Source organism: Rhodnius prolixus, unplaced genomic scaffold, assembly GCF_049639745.1.
Source record: "Rhodnius prolixus isolate KJV_2025 unplaced genomic scaffold, Rpr scaffold_2, whole genome shotgun sequence".
NCBI lineage: Eukaryota > Metazoa > Arthropoda > Insecta > Hemiptera > Reduviidae > Rhodnius > Rhodnius prolixus.
Window position 1 is genome coordinate 1,580,009 of NW_027411592.1, and position 18,964 is coordinate 1,598,972.

At 35.7% G+C, this 18,964-nt stretch overlaps 1 protein-coding gene across 8 annotated transcripts in view; it reads right to left on the bottom strand.

Annotated features, from left to right (window-relative positions):
* The window catches only part of LOC141448734 (uncharacterized), a 124,786-nt gene that overhangs the window by 12,709 nt on the left and 93,113 nt on the right, over positions 1-18,964 (bottom strand). For all 8 annotated transcript variants that reach the window (XM_074117310.1, XM_074117305.1, XM_074117309.1 and 5 more), the window contains exons 3-7: positions 5,944-6,065; positions 2,222-2,340; positions 2,016-2,142; positions 1,260-1,411; positions 429-587 (exon numbers count right to left, since the gene is read on the bottom strand). In XM_074117310.1, the coding sequence (XP_073973411.1) occupies positions 429-587; positions 1,260-1,411; positions 2,016-2,142; positions 2,222-2,340; positions 5,944-6,065 (679 nt within the window). The remainder of the gene's footprint in view (positions 1-428; positions 588-1,259; positions 1,412-2,015; positions 2,143-2,221; positions 2,341-5,943; positions 6,066-18,964) is intronic.

The following is an 18,964-nucleotide window of genomic DNA, read 5'->3' on the forward strand; positions in this document are numbered from 1 at the left end:
GCTTGCTTCAAGTGAAAATAAGCTTTCCTCTTCCATTTTCATTTCAATATATTTTGACCGGCAGTACATCTTTACCGAACTTTTGCGTTATTAAACTCTCCAAGTAGTCTAAATTCTACAGGAACGAGATGGGTTTTGCAGGGAGAGTTACACTTAATCTTTCCTGTTTTTAAGAATCTGGGTTTTAAGCAGTTCCGGGTGTCTCTCGTCCCCTCCCTTCCAAGACATGTTTTATTTCAGCGAACCTGGGAAATAGTGATTTATAAAAGATTTAAAGATGGTAGAAAATTATTGTTAGGGCATTCATTGACTTTGCTCACTAGAGAACCTACTTCGTAGATCTATTTGGCCCTTAATTTTACAAGTTAAGAGCCAGTTTGAATGTTTATAAGAGTGGATAAAGCGAATTAAAAAGCAAATGAATTTACCTGATGGGAGGCAGGTGGTGTTGATTGAGGCGGTTGTGATGTCGGTACGGTCGGTGGTTTTGGCGCAGGACGACGTTTGCGCAGCGGTCTGGACGGTTGGATGGGCTGCCTCGGCGAGACCGAACTGTCCGGCGACAAACTGCGCGAAGAACTCTCGCACTATAACATCAATATCAGAATTGCTTCAATAATGAAGTCTTCAAAGTGGCAGTAGACGTTGATTGGATTCGCCTCATTTCTGCTACTGCTTAGGGATGAACCGAAATGTTTCCCAGACACTGCAGTCAAATGACGACAATTTGATCCAACCACTTCTGAGTCTGGTCAAGACGGCTTACCCCGTTCTTTCTAAATCTCTTACAGAATCAGGGAGATTTCTAGGCTTACTGCTAATGGAATTGCTCTTCTTCAATATAATTATGAAGGTTGTAAAGACCGCTGCTAGATTGGCACGGAAATGTCTTCTACAGAAGCAGCAATGCCTTTGCTCCATTTTTAGGCACAGCATCATACATAAATTAATGCTTGACAACTCCAGATCGACCTCACACAGTGAAAGCCGTCGTCCCTCTAGGTAGTCGAGATTAAAGTGATCATCCTGCAGGACATGAATCCTAGAGAACACGCTCAAGATGGAATCTCAGCTCCGCCACTACCCTGAGCGTCGCCCTGCTCCATCAAATACCTCATGAGGAGCATAATAAGTCTCAGAGTAAAATACTCACTGTTCGGTACTTTTGTTTGAAAAAGTGTGCTTAATTAAACATAACCTAAATAATACATAACCTTCTCATTGTGAAACCACATAAACTTGAAGTAACTACTACGTACGGATTTACTGCTGTTGGTATATTTGTGCATGGCTAGAATATCCTCTGAAGAAACAGAACTGGGCAGCGCACGACTGGACACCATAGTCACCTGATTGTGACCGTATTCGGCCACACTTAACTCTTCGCACAAACTCACTCCGTCCAGCTGTTCTGGAAAATATAATTTGAAAAAGAAAAAAACGTTAGAGAACTACCAACTGCCATCTTAATCGACTTTCCTTTAGTGCATAAATGTGTTTGACAAATTTATTTTGCAATTTTATTGTATACATATAGTTCTTCTTAAAAAATTGTCGAAAGTGACTGGAACATAGATGTTTCTTTGACAGGGATAAGAGGGATATTAAACTTCCAATTTGTGAAGATCACGCCCTCTTGACATTTAAAGTCACTGGTTCTCAACAACAGAGAAAATACTTAAATATTAACTGAACAGGCCGATTTCTAAAAGGAAACAATAATTGGAACCATCTCTTCACTAAAGATGCGCTTCTTTAGTAGAGTGTCACTAGATTCTTTAGATGAGAATCACTTGAGAGTGATTTTGTTTAACGATTCCCAGGGGTTCTTAACCAGCTAAGGGAAGGAAAGTATTGTAACTTACAAATTTTCTGGTTTGCACCGGAAATGTTCGTTTGAACGTCCTGTGAGTCCGAAAAAATGGTTCTTTGAAAATGAGCCTGAACAAAACGTCCCCAAAACTAAAATAAGTAATAAATAAATAATAATTGGCCAAGTCTATTTGGAAACCTACTTGGGTGTTTGAGGGTGTACTTGGTAACGTCCAATCCTTTCTCTCGACAGGCCTGCTCCAGAATCTCGCACATGGTGGTGCGGCCGTTTACTCTGGTCACGAACAGCTGGTTGCGCGGCAGATTTACCTGCGGAATCACACAATAACATTAAAAGAATTCTCAAGAATTACCCTCAAAGCAAGAGATTAGCTACCAGACTAGCTACCTGAAATCTGAATGTCTGTTCAAACGGTTGGACGACTTGTTTCAAGGAGATTTTGTTGGCTGGATTTTGCAAGGCTTGGTGCTTGGGCACGATGTGCACAGTCCATGTATCCAGGGCGCCTGCAACAGTAACAACCAATCCACTCTCAGCGTTCAAGTCACTAAAGAGCCTCTCAATTATCAAGGTTAAACAAGGCTTCAAATAAGTTATTATGTTCTAATAACTTTTTCAAATATTTTAAGTACATTTAAATTTTTTGCAAATCTAGTTAATGATCCACCGTTTCAGTTCTTTAAAGTTTAGATTGGAGAAAATTCATTGAACGTTTCATTTTCGAACTGAAGATTTTAAAAAAACTTTTGCTCTAATTACTGAGAATAGTATTGGCACTTTTGTTTCGATTTAATGAGCATCGTCAGATAAGAAAGTTTATTCTTCAAAATATTATCCATTGTTAGTAATCATTTCAACCCATCGATGTCCAGTAATTCGATTCCTCTTTGATTCTTCACCGGTTCTTGGAAACCTGGCTCTTGCTTTCAAAACATCGCCCACATTTCAAAATTTAATTTACATATTTTATAATTTTTTTTTAGATCAACTCAAAGCTTCAAGACTCAAAAGAGTAGTTCATATTTGTCGAGATGTAAATAACGGGTGCCTACTTCGCAGCCTCCACGCAAATGGAGCCTCCTTATTCTTCATTTGCCTATACTTACATATCAGATGAGGAATTTATTATGGCTCATATAAACTTAATAACTTGAATAGTAGGAGTAATAATACTATTCGTAATTATATGTTTTACCATGGGGTCGAATATCGCTTTGAGGAGCGATACTGTTGCATTATTCAACTGAAAAGTTGATGTCACCTAATCAAATGAATGAGCTACGCACTGCACCATTCGCCACGTTTATGCAAACAGTTCCAACTGAAGGAAAGAGAAAACTCCAAGAGTTTTGTTACAATCTATTCATTTTGATTATCATTATTTAATACATTTCTAACAATAAAATTAACTTCACAATTTTGGAAAGGCAATTTGTAAGCGAAAAGAAATAAACAGCCTAATTTACAAACAGGAATCAAATTTGACCTAGGCCAGTCGAACGAGGCCAGAGAACAAGTTCTGGTCCGACCAGATATCTAGTCGACATACAGTTAGCATATTCCCTGACATGGAAATAGGGAGTATTTACACTGGAGCTATTCAAACTGGCGAGCATTGTACTCTGCAACTGGAGACTATAAACATGCTCGGAGAAATTCACCTGCTCTTTACCTAAATACAATTTTTCTCAAAATTTCACAATATTTTCTTTGGATAAAAAGTTGGCGCCAAGTTTCTGGGAAATCTTCCCCCCCCCAAAAAAAAAGGTGATGGTGATGGTACTTCCGGCGGCAGAGAGTTTTAAATCGATTACAGCGCGAACTATCGTTTTTCTTTTTGAGAAATATTGTGTACAGACAGACATAGCACTTTCTAAAGACAACTTCTCTCTGATTCAGGTGACTAAAAAAAATACCCAGCAAAGTGACAATTATAATTTCATTTATAGGTATAATTACACTACTTTACAGGAAAAAGGGGCTCCCACATTAGAGAATGTTGCAAAACAAAGTGTGTAAGAGATCTACGAGGCAGTGTGACACAAGTTTCAAGAGAAAGGAGCCCGTTTTAGAAAAAGGACCGGCAAATACTGAAAATACTGGCGTTTTAGTTTAGGAAATAAACGCATTAATTTTTCATTTAAAAACGACTCCATTTCATTTAAGCAACAACATTATAACTTCCTTAATGACGATTATTTACATAGAATATGATATTAAACAATTCCACCAGGGCGCGGTAACAATACTTCCCTTTATTAAGAGTAGAGAAGACACAATCTGCTATCTTCTCACTTTATCGCCCCCACAAACATCAGATCGTAAATTTTCTAAAAACCATTCACTAAAGGCAGGGCCGAATTTTCCTATAGGCTAACTAGGCTTCAGTCTAAGGCCTCAAGATCAAGAGGGGCCTACATTCGAATTGTTAGCAAAATTAAAATTATACTATTCTAAAAACAGTGAACACTAAAACACTGAACCGAAAATAAGGAGAAATTCGTCGCGTATGACTAATAAACAAACATTTATTTATTATCCATGCCACATTTTTTGTTATAAAGGTTAGTACCAATAACATGTTTCATTTAAAATATTGATATACCATATATTACAGTAGTGATGTATTTTATTATCTCTCATGTAATTTACAAACTTAAAAATGGGAGGTGAAAGGGCCTCCTCATAAGTGGGATAGCCTGGGCCCTCTTTTCATCTAAATCCGGCCCTGACTAAAGGGTCACTTCCTTCCAGTTTGGAATTTTCCATCCCTATTATTGTGCTACCGAAAGTTACCCCAAAATGCCACTTTAGGCTGACTATAGCAAACTCTCATCTCCAGAACTAACTTAAAAATCAATGTTCATAGTAAAATATTCTAAATAATACGTTATGGTTTTACATGTGGTAAAGTTAAGTCACAGTTTCATGAAAAAATATTTTGAGCAGTTTTTGGAAAAAAATATACATTATATAATGTGGAACTTCCGTCTGAACAATTTGACCAAAATTTCGGCACGATGGACACCTACCGGAAGTAGCGAATTTTTTTCTAAAATTTTCTGCACATATATTCAGGCATTTTCCACATTCTAATGAAAAAATCTCGTTTTTTGGATTCAGAGGCCTCAAAAACTCATTGAAGCTGAAAATTCAAACAGACTATCTGCATCGCTTCCGTTTTAATAGCCAATAGCAGAATGGGGAAATGAACACCACTGGCAATGGCAATAGTAATTTAAATACACAATTACTAAAAATCTTCATCATTGTATAAATTTAGTTGTTCATTAGATGTAATCATAAATATTCTTATTGATGAACTAAGACCCAGTGTCCTCGCTGTTTACTATGCAATCTCGGGATGATTGCAACTCCAGCTGGCGCACACACCCACCAACAGACTGGTTAAACAGTCTTAGTATTGGTAAAGTATTTATTATTCTTCACGTCTAGAGGTTATTTGCCAAATATACATTGGCTATTTTGGTAGCAACTTCCTTGGACGCTACACGACCGTGGCCATGGTCCTTCTATCTTCACAACAAAATCAGGCTCCACAAGCTGGAGACATACAAACTGTATATTAGTTATTATTTCTTTTAAAAATTAAATATCCATTTTGAAATAGGAAAAATCATTTCTCCAAATCGATTTGAAACTCAATATTGAAAAATATAAAAAAAAAGGTAAAATTAAATTCACTTAAGTGTCGGGCCACCAAAGAACGCGACGATAAGCGGACAAGAAGGAAGTGATTAGCTAAGTGGTTAGCGAGCTGGGTTCGAATGAACGCTCTTCCTACGAAACTTCTTACAGCTTAATGTCCGGTGATGCACAGTGTGGCCTTTAACGAGAGAAAACTGTCCGGAGACCGGCAGTGCACTGAAAAAAGTTCTGGGCGCCAACAACCTCAGATGTTGGCGTGCCTTAAATAATTAAAAAAACCAAATTCGGACTTGGGGGTCTGAAAATGCGTATTTCCGGTGGAAATGTGAGAAGATGGCCACGCTCTCGTGAAAGTGCGTCGCTACCTTCTCTCTAACCCCCAACAGGAAGTTCATCCACAAAGTACTACTATATGACGTCATAGTGTAAATGTTACATACCTATCGGTGTGCTGGGTTTGTACGGAAGGAGTCCAGATTCCCCGTACGGCTGGAGGACATGTCCAGCAGGCGAGATCTTGTAGGCGGTGGTCACCTGCACCAGGAGGTCCATCATGGGGGTTCTGCAACATAACGTACTAGTCTTAATTTCTGAACACTCTGAAGAGAGTTTCTTCAACTCAGTCTTCATTCTCTCATTTTCTTATAATTAAGTTTCCCCAAAATGAATAATTAGATGGTGCAGAAGTGTGTTGGGTTTGAGAATGCTGACACCACGTTGTAGTCGTCACATCCGTTTCATCGTGTATCATCCTGGATTTCGGTGGAAGCTCTACAGAAACCTTCCCTTTCTCTGATTATGGAATCTTGAATCCGCCTTTTTGGACATTCTAATCTCGAAAGGACAAATGCTCATGCGTGCAGTACGCTAACACATAGGACTTTTTTGATGCGTAGCTCCATTGTCAAGTAGAAGGTACAAGGGTTGTTTTTAAAAAGTTTACTATCAATTCCATGATAATATGAATTTTATGGAATGTTCAACTGTAAATTGTGCTATCTAGATTCTCGGACAGCTGGTAGATTGAGGATTTTTAAAAGTTTATAGAAATATAAGAAGACTGCAACTCCAAACTTTACTACGACATCACATCATGGTCGCATGTGGTACTCTGATGGAATGAATCTTCCAGCTGTTTCTCAGCAAATTCAATCGCAGTGATGGAGAACATTTTAAAGCTTAAAAATAAATGAATGAAACTGTTTTGTTGGACAGGACTACGACTCAGGAGTATCTATTGAGAATGAGGAAAGTAGAAATGGACTGTTGCAGGAAGTACATTTAAAAGGAAAAAAAACGGAAGGTCTGAATGAAGAATATGTGAAGTAAGACAGAAAATGGGAGGAAAGTGGAAAGAGGAAGTGAAGTCTCAGGAGGATGCGACCCGGGAAGAATGGCGAGGAGGATCCCCAGGCGGGATCTGAGGCAGCCGCAGAAAGTAAAGGGACCAAGCTTTGAACGGCAACCTGACCGCCAATTAGGCAAACGCTTCATCATAGATTACCGCCCACGTTGAGAAATAACTTGAAAACTGATGCGCATATATCACAAAAGAATGTCATCTAATATGCATAGTTATCCAATTGTGGTTTTAAAAAAAATATGAGGAGCGGTAATACGCAACAGCCTCCAACACAAGACGAGAATTAAGAAATTATCATAAGGAGGAAAATTAAGCAACGAGAAATGAAATCTACAAATAAGAACAAACAGAATGTGTTCATTCAGCCTGTCTAATATCGATTCCTGTTACATAAACCTGGCCAGCACAGTACTTGTATTTAACTAGAAAGAGATAATTATGTCACCTCCAGTATGGTTACATAACCTTACCCAGCAGCAAGCTCATAAATATATATTAATATACTGGTAAGTTGTTAGTGGTAATTGTAAACAAAGCAAAATAATGCATAATGCATTGGAATGTTCCCTGCAATTGCTTTCTTATTTGATTCTGTTATTATTTCTGTACTTAATTTATTACTTGACACAATTTGTTGCCGTCATATCCACCTTAATTTATATTACCTTTTATGATCATTACCCAACAGAGCCTTAAACATGCCACCTTATTTTACAGTCATCAGACTAAGCTATAATACCTTTAGAGAAATCGGCCATAACTTAATCTTACAGGGATTTTGATAAGACCATGGAACAAAACTGCAGTGGGGTCATCAGCACGATAATAAGATCGACTACGAGCACGACATTCTGTTATCGCAAGTGAAAATGAATGATTTCTTGAGACTTGGATTTAGAATTCTTTGACTGAAATAGATTTCCTCACCGACTGTGACAAACCACTTTCAATGCCTGCCAGAATAGGGGGGAAAAAATACTTGGAGGGGATGCTGGAGACTAAATGGGTTTCTGGGTCAGAAGGAGTGGCCGGATATTAACATATTCCGGATTTACCGAATGGAGTGTGGAACGTACGTACAAAAAAGAAATGAGGGATTGAAGCAGCTATTTGGTGTGAGCCAGTTAGAAATGCCCATGTAAAGAGAGGCGAGGTTTAGAGAAGAGGTTGCCAAACAGGAGCTCCCGAGAAAGCTTTTTAAGGAAAAGCATGTTTGAGAATACGAGGTTGTTTAGGTTGGACAATGTAGAGAAAGACTTGCGCTGGACTGGTGTAAGATGGCGCAACAAGGCCAAAGATCGCCAAGAGTGGAGGAACTTTTGAGAAAAACTACGCCCTACGCGTGGACGGCCGCTTCGGACGCAGTCAAACCGTTTTTACCTTCGACTCTTCTGCTGAAGAACCATGCAGTTATTCAGTCCAGTTTACTCCTGCAGGGCAAGCCTCTGTATGCACTTGTCCTGCTGGAATGTCTTTTACCACTAGGATCTTAACATTCATATATACCCTCCTTCAGGGTATGGTCTCCCTATTTCACCAACTGATTTGTCCACAACAATAGACAGTCCATCAGCTTTAATGAAGTTCTCAGATGATCCTACAGACCATGAAGGTCACAACAACAACGTAATATGAGTAAGATATGCGCGAAATGTTGTTCAGCAGATACATACTCCGACAGACATGTAGTCAGTATTGAATACCCTAATCGGATACACTTGGGTGGTAATGCTTGCTAGTGATCATCAGTTATTAAGTAACATGATTGTCCTTCATTTGCTCGGCCAAGATATCAGATTCCAGCGAGGAATGTGTCTGAGCCATCGCTACTTTGTGTTTACCCAGCAGCACAACTAATTTAAGACAATATGTTTTCTCTTACTATTTTTAAAAGGAAATATAACGATCGTGTCGAATTTCCTTTTTGAATTTCCGCCGGAAATACAAGATTTTTTATTTGGAAAATCGGCCGAGTAAAGAGGCACTTCCGCCTTATAATTGCCTACCATTCCCCAGCTGGGCTATCACGCTCGCAGAACTACTCCTAGTAGAATTAAGAGAAAATAATTAACATAATTCAATCTAAACAATGTGGCGCAATTAAAATATAGTAATGGGCGCCATAACCTGTTGCCAGTGTTTGCTAAGGTGTACTAACTGGTGATAAAAATATGTATTTGTTGACACAAACCTGGCCTTGACAGTCCTTGTTTAGTTCCCTAAAAAAATATTTAGGGAGCACTGGTAATGCACCAATCAACTAGCACTTTTATTACTTTCAATTATTTATTTAAATTAGTCGTTAAAAGTTTTCATCAATAATGCAGTGTAAACTTCGGCACGATTTTCCTTCCTCCCACTCTTAAGCTTGATTATACGCATTTCCGTCAAACTTGGAATTCACAATGGAATTAGGCAAAACAATGGAGAATTCATATAACTGCCAATAATGATAAGCCTAAATCAGCCCTCTCCCATAAAATCAACTAACTCGAAAAAAAGTTACAAATGTGAGTTAAAGGTATTATAATCGATTGGTTTTCGAGATGGTAAATTTAAATTCGTTAAATAATTCAGTACGTAAATTTAGGATAATTTTTTGGTGTTCAATAACACCTAGCGGAAATGCCACTTTTCAGACTTTGGCAATTAAACTGAGGAAATTGCAATTGATAACCTTGAACTTCAATCGTAAAGGAAGAGGAATTCTCCCACTAGTCCGGGACTGAGATCGTGTAGACCTGAGATTTTGATTTCTGCAAGAAATATCCACTAGGAGATCTCCTGAGTCCCCAAAAAGAGTGTTGTTTTTAAACTGGGCTGCTTTGGATGTCCATACGCCTGTTCGTGGTCGATAAATAAAATCCAAAGATGAAAAAAACTGGCATTAAGTCAAATTTGATACTCTTTCCCCAGGATTCCGGCTAACAGAGCTTAAGATTCCCGACAAAATCGTCCCACCTTTAGAATAGATTAAATTGGGGCGGCCTCAAGGCCTACGCCACCGCGACCCCTTTGGATCTATTGTGGCTCTCCTCACTCTAAAGCTCACCCTCCAGACCTGTCCTTTTAATCAGACTCTTGATGTTGGAGAGCGACTCTTGGGTAAAGCTCGCAGGCCTTGGTTTTTCCTCCCCGAGAAGTAACATCCTTAGCCATACAAGCCCCGTCCCACCATTACCAAATAGATTATCCGTTTTTAATGATTCTCTCAGAAATGGAAGAACTAATTTTTTTTTTTTTTTAACTTGGTTTTCATTGTACAAATGTATCGAAAAATATTTTTCCAGAGAAATCGATTTTAAGTTGTATATTTGGAGGTTAGGAAGGATTTTTAAATGTAAAGAAAATTTCATTGGGTCGAATTGCAGTCAAAGGAAGTCATGTTAAATATTCTTAATAAGAGGTAGTATTGGTTTGGAGCCCAGGAGGTGCCCTAGGGAGCTAAGAGGGATAACTTGTTCCAACTCAAACTGTTTCATTTAAATGCTGTTTCAGATGATTGCAAAGTGAACATCTCCAACTTGCAGGAAGATTCAATTAAGCAGCTTCTCCTTAAAGTAAAGCTCTCCTTCTTTAGTTCGTTTCAGAATGTTTTAGGATCGAGTTCTGTTCACGTGACGAATGCAGTAAGAGTATGGATAGTCTAAAAGTCTTGGATGCATAAGTAAGTACCGTAAATGTGCCGCAGGATGATTTGTGCTTAGAGGTGCGCTACAGCGATTGAAATTGCGCGCGAGAACAAATATTCCAGGTAAGTGGATCGTCTAACTTTCAGATATCATTATTATCTGATTACAAGTCTAAATATTAGGACTGACCATCTTGTTCAGTATAAATGCCAAGTTTAGAGAAAACTGACCGACGTAAACTAAGATCAGTAAGGGAAATAAGTGGTAAGAGAGTTTGGGGGTTCCTTCCGGAGGCAGACATGTCAAGCTTCAATAGCCATGTATGCAGAAACATTTTACCGTAACTTGCTCAGCTGCTAGTAAAGTAATATTTGCTACTATTTATGCCAAAATTTCACTTCATTTACAACAAATTTAGAAATCTAACGAGTATGGTTTAATAGGTATTGGTATGCGTAAACAGTTTGTAACCACTATTAGAACAATGTCCTTGAGTTCGGCAACAATACGATGAAACAATAGTTTATTGTTTATACTAGAACAGTTATTATCTTAAAATAGAGATAACACGATTTTTTTTTAAAATTATGTTTATAGTTTCCTTTGTTGAAGTTTGAAAGGTAATATTTCCATCGTGTTTGTGAATTGTTCAATATCTTGACTTTTTACCCAAATTGGGGGAGTCTCTTCAATCCAAAGTGGTTTTGACAATATTGTGTTACAATGTAGTTTGAAGGCTATAACTTGACTTAAAATTTTCTGAACAGGCGTTTCCGTTTTTTTTAAGGATTCATTAGTAAGAAAATTGACATCAAATTGCAATTATTCCATTAAAATTCCAAAAGTAACCCTAGTGGTTGTCAAATTTCATTATTTTGTTAGTTTTCGTTTGGTGTAAACTTGTTTTAATAAACATCTGAATGAATTACGAGTATATGTGATTACAATTGAATCAAAAATCTCTGCACAGCATCCAATATCATCAGGGTACCAAGCGAATGTATGTAGCCTAAATTGCGTTTGAGAATTAAAACCCGGAAGTGATTGGTCCGCCCTTCCGGTGGCGGATCGCGCATTGAATGTAACTCTTCACTATACAGAGCCTTTATTAATAGGATTCTAATTGGAAAAATAATTTGTGTAAAAGTGTGCAAAATGCAATTAGTATGAGAACAGGTAAACGTTGGATCAGTGTCCCTCTAGATCGCCATTAATTAATGGTCTTCTACTGTAGTCCTGCCACCTGTAAAAGTAAAGTAAAGTAATTGCCTATTTTTTTTTTCAGGCGGGGCTTAACGTCCAACTACCAATTAGGTGTCATGGCCGGAGGCGACTAGCAAACATACTTTACTGTAAATTTCTCATATTAACCGTTAAATAAAACCGAAGCAAAGCCTAAGACCGGGAATTAGATTTCTCGTCTTCGGAAGGTCAAATGTTTCCCTACCGAAGATTGTGGCATCTGGTAATCTTTACCAGAACTCTCTAGGTTTATTCAGTGCACTGGGTGCGATTGAGTCGTCATGCTCCCTAGTGTCCTGCAGAGTTGGGCACTGATTAAAAAAAAAATTAAATTCTAAATTTAATTCATTAAATTTTTTAATTGATTGGATTTATTTTTAATTTTAATCAGAATTTAATCGGCGAATTTAATCGTAATTTTAATCATATGACAATTATTTAATCAAATAAATTTCAGATTTAATCGTTAATCAAACTAAAAAAATTATGATTAAATCTGAGAATTAAATTGAACTTTAATTTTAATCACCGAATTAGTTCAATTTCAATCGTTAATCAAACTAATTTAATCATCCACTTTTATGGCTTTTCAACCAATGGTTCGAACCACGTTTTGGAGAGGCCCTTTTTCTAAGCGTCTTCAATAAATACTTTTCGGTTAATTTTTCTAGACATAGACTTCTTCGCGAGTCTCTAGACCAGTGGTTCTTAACCGGTGTACCGCGAATATGGTCCTAGTGTAAAATGTATTGAAATTTAGAAACTTAGGAAAGATACGGATACAAAAAATTGTTCCTTTTTTTCAATTTGAATTTAATTTTAAGTTTTTGCTAAATACCGAATTTCAAATTATTTAATGTTAATGTTCCGCGAGAAAAATATATACATATAATTGTGTTCCGCGTCTATGAAAAGGTTAAGAACCACTGTTATAAAGGGTTGAAAATTTTGTGGGTCATGAAATTCTGTAAAATTATGGCCGTTCTATATCTCCCACTGTGAACCACGTATTGATATGGAATTTGGTTCTCTTGTACACTTTGTTTTTCTCAATTATAAACTATAGTTATTTTGTGCACAGATCTACAAATGTAGAAGATATAAAGGGTTGAAAATTTTGTGGGTCATGAAATTCTGTAAAATTATGGCCGTTCTATATCTCACACTGTGAACCACGTATTGATATGGAATTTTGTTCTCTTATACACTTTGTTTTTCTCAATTATAAACTATAGTTATTTTGTGCACAGATCTACAAATGTAGAAGATATAAATCGTTGAAAATTTTGTGGGTCATGAAATTCTGTAAAATTATGGCCGTTCTATATCTCACACTGTGAACCACGTATTGATATGGAATTTTGTTCCCTTATACACTTTGTTTTTCTCAATTATAAACTATAGTTATTTTGTGCACAGATCTATAAATGTAGAAGAAATAAAGGGTTGAAAATTTTGTGGGTCATGAAATTCTGTAAAATTATGGCCGTTCTATATCTCACACTATGAACCACGTATTCGTATGAAATTTTGTTCTTTTGTACACTTTGTTTTTCTCAATTATAAACTATACTTATTTTGTGCACAGATCTACAAATGTAGAAGATATAAATGGTTGAAAATTTTGTGGGTCATGAAATTCTGTAAAATTATGGCCGTTCTATATCTCACACTGTGAATCACGTATTGATATGGAATTTTGTTGTCTTATACACTTTGTTTTTCTCAATTATAAACTATAGTTATTTTGTGCACAGATCTATAAATGTAGAAGATATAAAGGGTTGAAAATTTTTTGGGTCATGAAATTCTGTAAAATTATGGCCGTTCTATATCTCCCACTGTGAACCACGTATTGATATGGAATTTGGTTCTCTTATACACTTTGTTTTTCTCAATTATAAACTATAGTTATTTTGTGCACAGATCTACAAATGTAGAAGATATAAAGGGTTGAAAATTTTGTGGGTCATGAAATTCTGTAAAATTATGGCCGTTCTATATCTCACACTGTGAACCACGTATTGATATGGAATTTTGTTCTCTTATACACTTTGTTTTTCTCAATTATAAACTATAGTTATTTTGTGCACAGATCTACAAATGTAGAAGATATAAAGCGTTGAAAATTTTGTGGGTCATGAAATTCTGTAAAATTATGGCCGTTCTATATCTCACACTGTGAACCACGTATTGATATGGAATTTTGTTCTCTTATACACTTTGTTTTTCTCAATTATAAACTATAGTTATTTTGTGCACAGATCTATAAATGATGAAGATATAAAGAGTTGAAAATTTTGTGGGTCATGAAATTCTGTAAAATTATGGCCGTTCTATATCTCACACTGTGAACCACGTATTGATCTGGAATTTTGTTCTCTTATACACTTTGTTTTTCTCAATTATAAACTATAGTTATTTTGTGCACAGATCTATAAATGTAGAAGATATAAAACGTTGAAAATTTTGTGGGTCATGAAATTCTGTAAAATTATGGCCGTTCTATATCTCACACTGTGAACCACGTATTCGTATGAAATTTTGTTCTCTTGTACACTTTGTTTTTCTCAATTATAAACTATAGTTATTTTGTGCTCAGATCTATAAATGTAGAAGATATAAAGGGTTGAAAAATTTTTGGGTCATGAAATTCTGTAAAATTATGGCCGTTCTATATCTCCCACTGTGAACCACGTATTGATATGGAATTTGGTTCTCTTGTACACTTTGTTTTTCTCAATTATAAACTATAGTTATTTTGTGCACAGATCTACAAATGTAGAAGATATAAAGGATTGAAAATTTTGTGGGTCATGAAATTCTGTAAAATTATGGCCGTTCTATATCTCCCACTATGAACCACGTATTGATATGGAATTTGGTTCTCTTGTACACTTTGTTTTTCTCAATTATAAACTATAGTTATTTTGTGCACAGATCTACAAATGTAGAAGATATAAAGGGTTGAAAATTTTGTGGGTCATGAAATTCTGTAAAATTATGGCCGTTCTATATCTCACACTGTGAACCACGTATTGATATGGAATTTTGTTCTCTTATACTCTTTGTTTTTCTCAATTATAAACTATAGTTATTTTGTGCACAGATCTATAAATGTTGAAGATATAAAGGGTTGAAAATTTTGTGGGTCATGAAATTCTGTAAAATTATGGCCGTTCTATATCTCACACTGTGAACCACGTATTGATATGGAATTTTGTTCTCTTATACACTTTGTTTTTCTCAATTATAAACTATAGTTATTTTGTGCACAGATCTATAAATGTAGAAGATATAAAAGGTTGAAAATTTTTTGGGTCATGAAATTCTGTAAAATTATGGCCGTTCTATATCTCACACTGTGAACCACGTATTGATATGGAATTTTGTTCTCTTATACACTTTGTTTTTCTGAATTATAAACTATAGTTATTTTGTGCACAGATCTATAAATGTAGAAGATATAAAGAGTTGAAAATTTTGTGGGTCATGAAATTCTGTAAAATTATGGCCGTTCTATATCTCCCACTGTGAACCACTTATTGATATGGAATTTTGTTCTCTTATACACTTTGTTTTTCTCAATTATAATTTACAGTTATTTTGTGCTCAGATCTATAAATGTAGAAGATATAAAGGGTTGAAAATTTTTTGGGTCATGAAATTTTGTAAGATTATAACCGTTCTATATCTCCCACTGTGAACCACGTATTCGTATGAAATTTTGTTCCCTTATACACTTTGTTTTTCTCAATTATAATCTATAGTTATTTTGTGCACAGATCTATAAATGTAGAAGAAATAAAGGGTTGAAAATTTTGTGGGTCATGAAATTCTGTAAAATTATGGCCGTTCTATATCTCACACTATGAACCACGTATTCGTATGAAATTTTGTTCTTTTGTACACTTTGTTTTTCTCAATTATAAACTATAGTTATTTTGTGCACAGATCTATAAATGTAGAAGATATAAAGGGTTGAAAATTTTTTGGGTCATGAAATTCTGTAAAATTATGGCCGTTCTATATCTCCCACTGTGAACCACGTATTGATATGGAATTTTGTTCTCTTATACACTTTGTTTTTCTCAATTATAATTTACTGTTATTTTGTGCTCAGATCTATAAATGTAGAAGATATAAAGAGTTGAAAATTTTGTGGGTCATGAAATTTTGTAAGATTATGGCCGTTCTATATCTCCCACTGTGAACCACGTATTCGTATGAAATTTTGTTCTCTTGTACACTTTGTTTTTCTCAATTATAAACTATAGTTATTTTTTGCACAGATCTACAAATGTAGAAGATATAAAGGGTTGAAAATTTTGTGGGTCATGAAATTCTGTAAAATTATGGCCGTTCTATATCTCCCACTGTGAACCACGTATTGATATGGAATTTGGTTCTCTTGTACACTTTGTTTTTCTCAATTATAAACTATAGTTATTTTGTGCACAGATCTACAAATGTAGAAGATATAAAGGGTTGAAAATTTTGTGGGTCATGAAATTCTGTAAAATTATGGCCGTTCTATATCTCCCACTGTGAACCACTTATTGATATGGAATTTTGTTCTCTTATACACTTTGTTTTTCTCAATTATAATTTACAGTTATTTTGTGCTCAGATCTATAAATGTAGAAGATATAAAGGGTTGAAAATTTTTTGGGTCATGAAATTTTGTAAGATTATAACCGTTCTATATCTCCCACTGTGAACCACGTATTCGTATGAAATTTTGTTCTCTTGTACACTTTGTTTTTCTCAATTATAAACTATAGTTATTTTGTGCACAGATCTATAAATGTAGAAGATATAAAGGGTTGAAAATTTTGTGGGTCATGAAATTCTGTAAAATTATGGCCGTTCTATATCTCCCACTGTGAACCACTTATTGATATGGAATTTTGTTCTCTTATACACTTTGTTTTTCTCAATTATAATTTACAGTTATTTTGTGCTCAGATCTATAAATGTAGAAGATATAAAGGGTTGAAAATTTTTTGGGTCATGAAATTTTGTAAGATTATAACCGTTCTATATCTCCCACTGTGAACCACGTATTCGTATGAAATTTTGTTCTCTTGTACACTTTGTTTTTCTCAATTATAAACTATAGTTATTTTGTGCACAGATCTATAAATGTAGAAGATATAAAGGGTTGAAAATTTTGTGGGTCATGAAAGTCTAGTGAGTGGTAAACATGGTGAAATGTTAGTGTAAGGGGTTCCTATCTAAGTCTAGTGAGTGGTAAACATGGTTAAATGTGAGTGTAAGGTGGTCCAATCTAAGTCTAGTGAGTCGCCAACTTGGTAAAATGTGGGTGTAAGGTGGTCCTATCTAAGTCTAGTAAGTCGCCAACTAGGTAAAATGTGAGTGTAAGGTGGTCTTATCTAAGTATAGTGAGTGGTAAACATGGTTAAATGTGAGTGTAAGGTGGTCCTATCTAAGTCTAGTGAGTGGTAAACATGGTTAAATGTGAGTGTGAGGTGGTCCTATGTAAGTCTTGAGAGTCACCAACATGGTATATATGAGACACCAGACTGGTAGAATGAAGGTGCCAAGTTTGGGAAAGGTGATAATATTAATAGAGAAGAGGCACCAGCTAGGCGGAATAAAGATGCATTGGTCCGATTGTAGTTTAACCATTGGCAATGTTTGGTTTTAAAAATTTAATCTCTTATATTTTGATTAAATTAAAAAATTTAATCGTCCAAAGTGATTGAAACTAAATTTGGAATTTTAATTCAATCAATTAAAATTCTGATTATTTAATTTTAATTTTAATCTTAATTTTTAGTTATGATTAAAAATTATAATTGATTAAATTCCGATTAAATTAAAAGTGAATTTAATTTTAATCAACTAATTTTGGCCGATTAATTTTTTTAATTGTAATCATGATTAAAATTAAATTTCGGTTTAATTCAATTGTTTTTTAATTGATTAAAATTTTTGCCCAACTCTGGTGTCCTGTGGCTACTTTATTAGTTTATTATATTTAGCATCTGGCAACTTTTAGCCGGATTTGTTGTTTTAAAGCCCCGGTATCTCTGATAAGATGAGGGGTGGCGGGGAGCAATGGGCATTTTGGATTGCCTGCGTTCCTTCTTCCCCTCTTTGGTGGAATCGCCCTTTTAATACAATCTGCAATCTACAAGACCGGGAATCAAACCCACTAACCACAATACGTACATGTTAGCTTCACAGGTCTCGCCTCTAACCGCTCGGCTACCATGGCGCCTTCCTGTCCACCTCTATAATATTAATAAGAATGAAATGTGTGACGTAAATTTCCAAATTGACTAAAATCAGCTGGACTGACGTCATCCTCATTGCCGAACAGAACTGCTCACATTTTAAGAACTCGCTTCTACTATTTCATTTAAACTCAGTCTAGTGACCACAAACTCTCCGCTAGAATCATTCATCCTGGAAATTCGCTAAAAGAAACTACTACGAGGAGAGATAGTCACTTCCTCCTAAACTGATCTATGAATTAACTATTAACTCAAACGATCGGAGTGGGCAGGGACTTCGTTGAGTCAAGAATCTCAAGAACCTCGTAAGAGGAAGTGAGAGTTGCTTTTCAAGGCAAAACCTCAATATACTTCCGGTTGCATTGAGGAAGTAGAAGGCTGGTGTTTAAACGAGATTAAAGTGAGCCCCTGTTCCGCTTTATCTGCGCTAAGCCTCTTGTATTAAGGAACTTTCTTCAGTAGATTAGAAATGGCAAATTTCTCGCTTTAGAATAAGGAACGCTTTCGCAATCAAACTACTACTAAAACTATCCAAACATGGATGAAAGCATTAAAATGGAAAGCAAACTCCGCCTGGAGATAAAAGTTCCTCTCTCTGTAGCAGATAAATAAAATTACATTAATAGTATGTAAAGTGAAGATATATGTTAGAGTGTTCAATGTGACACAGCGGAAGTGAAAATATCCACAGCTGAACAACGCATCTTGTTAAGTTGGTAACACTTACTCCTTACACACTACAATTGACTAGTAGCAGCGTGTAAAACAGTGTTGTCACACCCTTGGAAATCGTATAAAAGAAAAATATCCCTGATATTGTGAATATTCTGTGCAGATAACAAAATAAATATAAGCAAAAAAATATCAAATTATGCACATTTCTTTTACTTCCTTTTCACCCTTGAATTATCGATTTTTTAAGTCCCTTACTTAAAGTATCAATTTTAAAGTTACCTGAGTT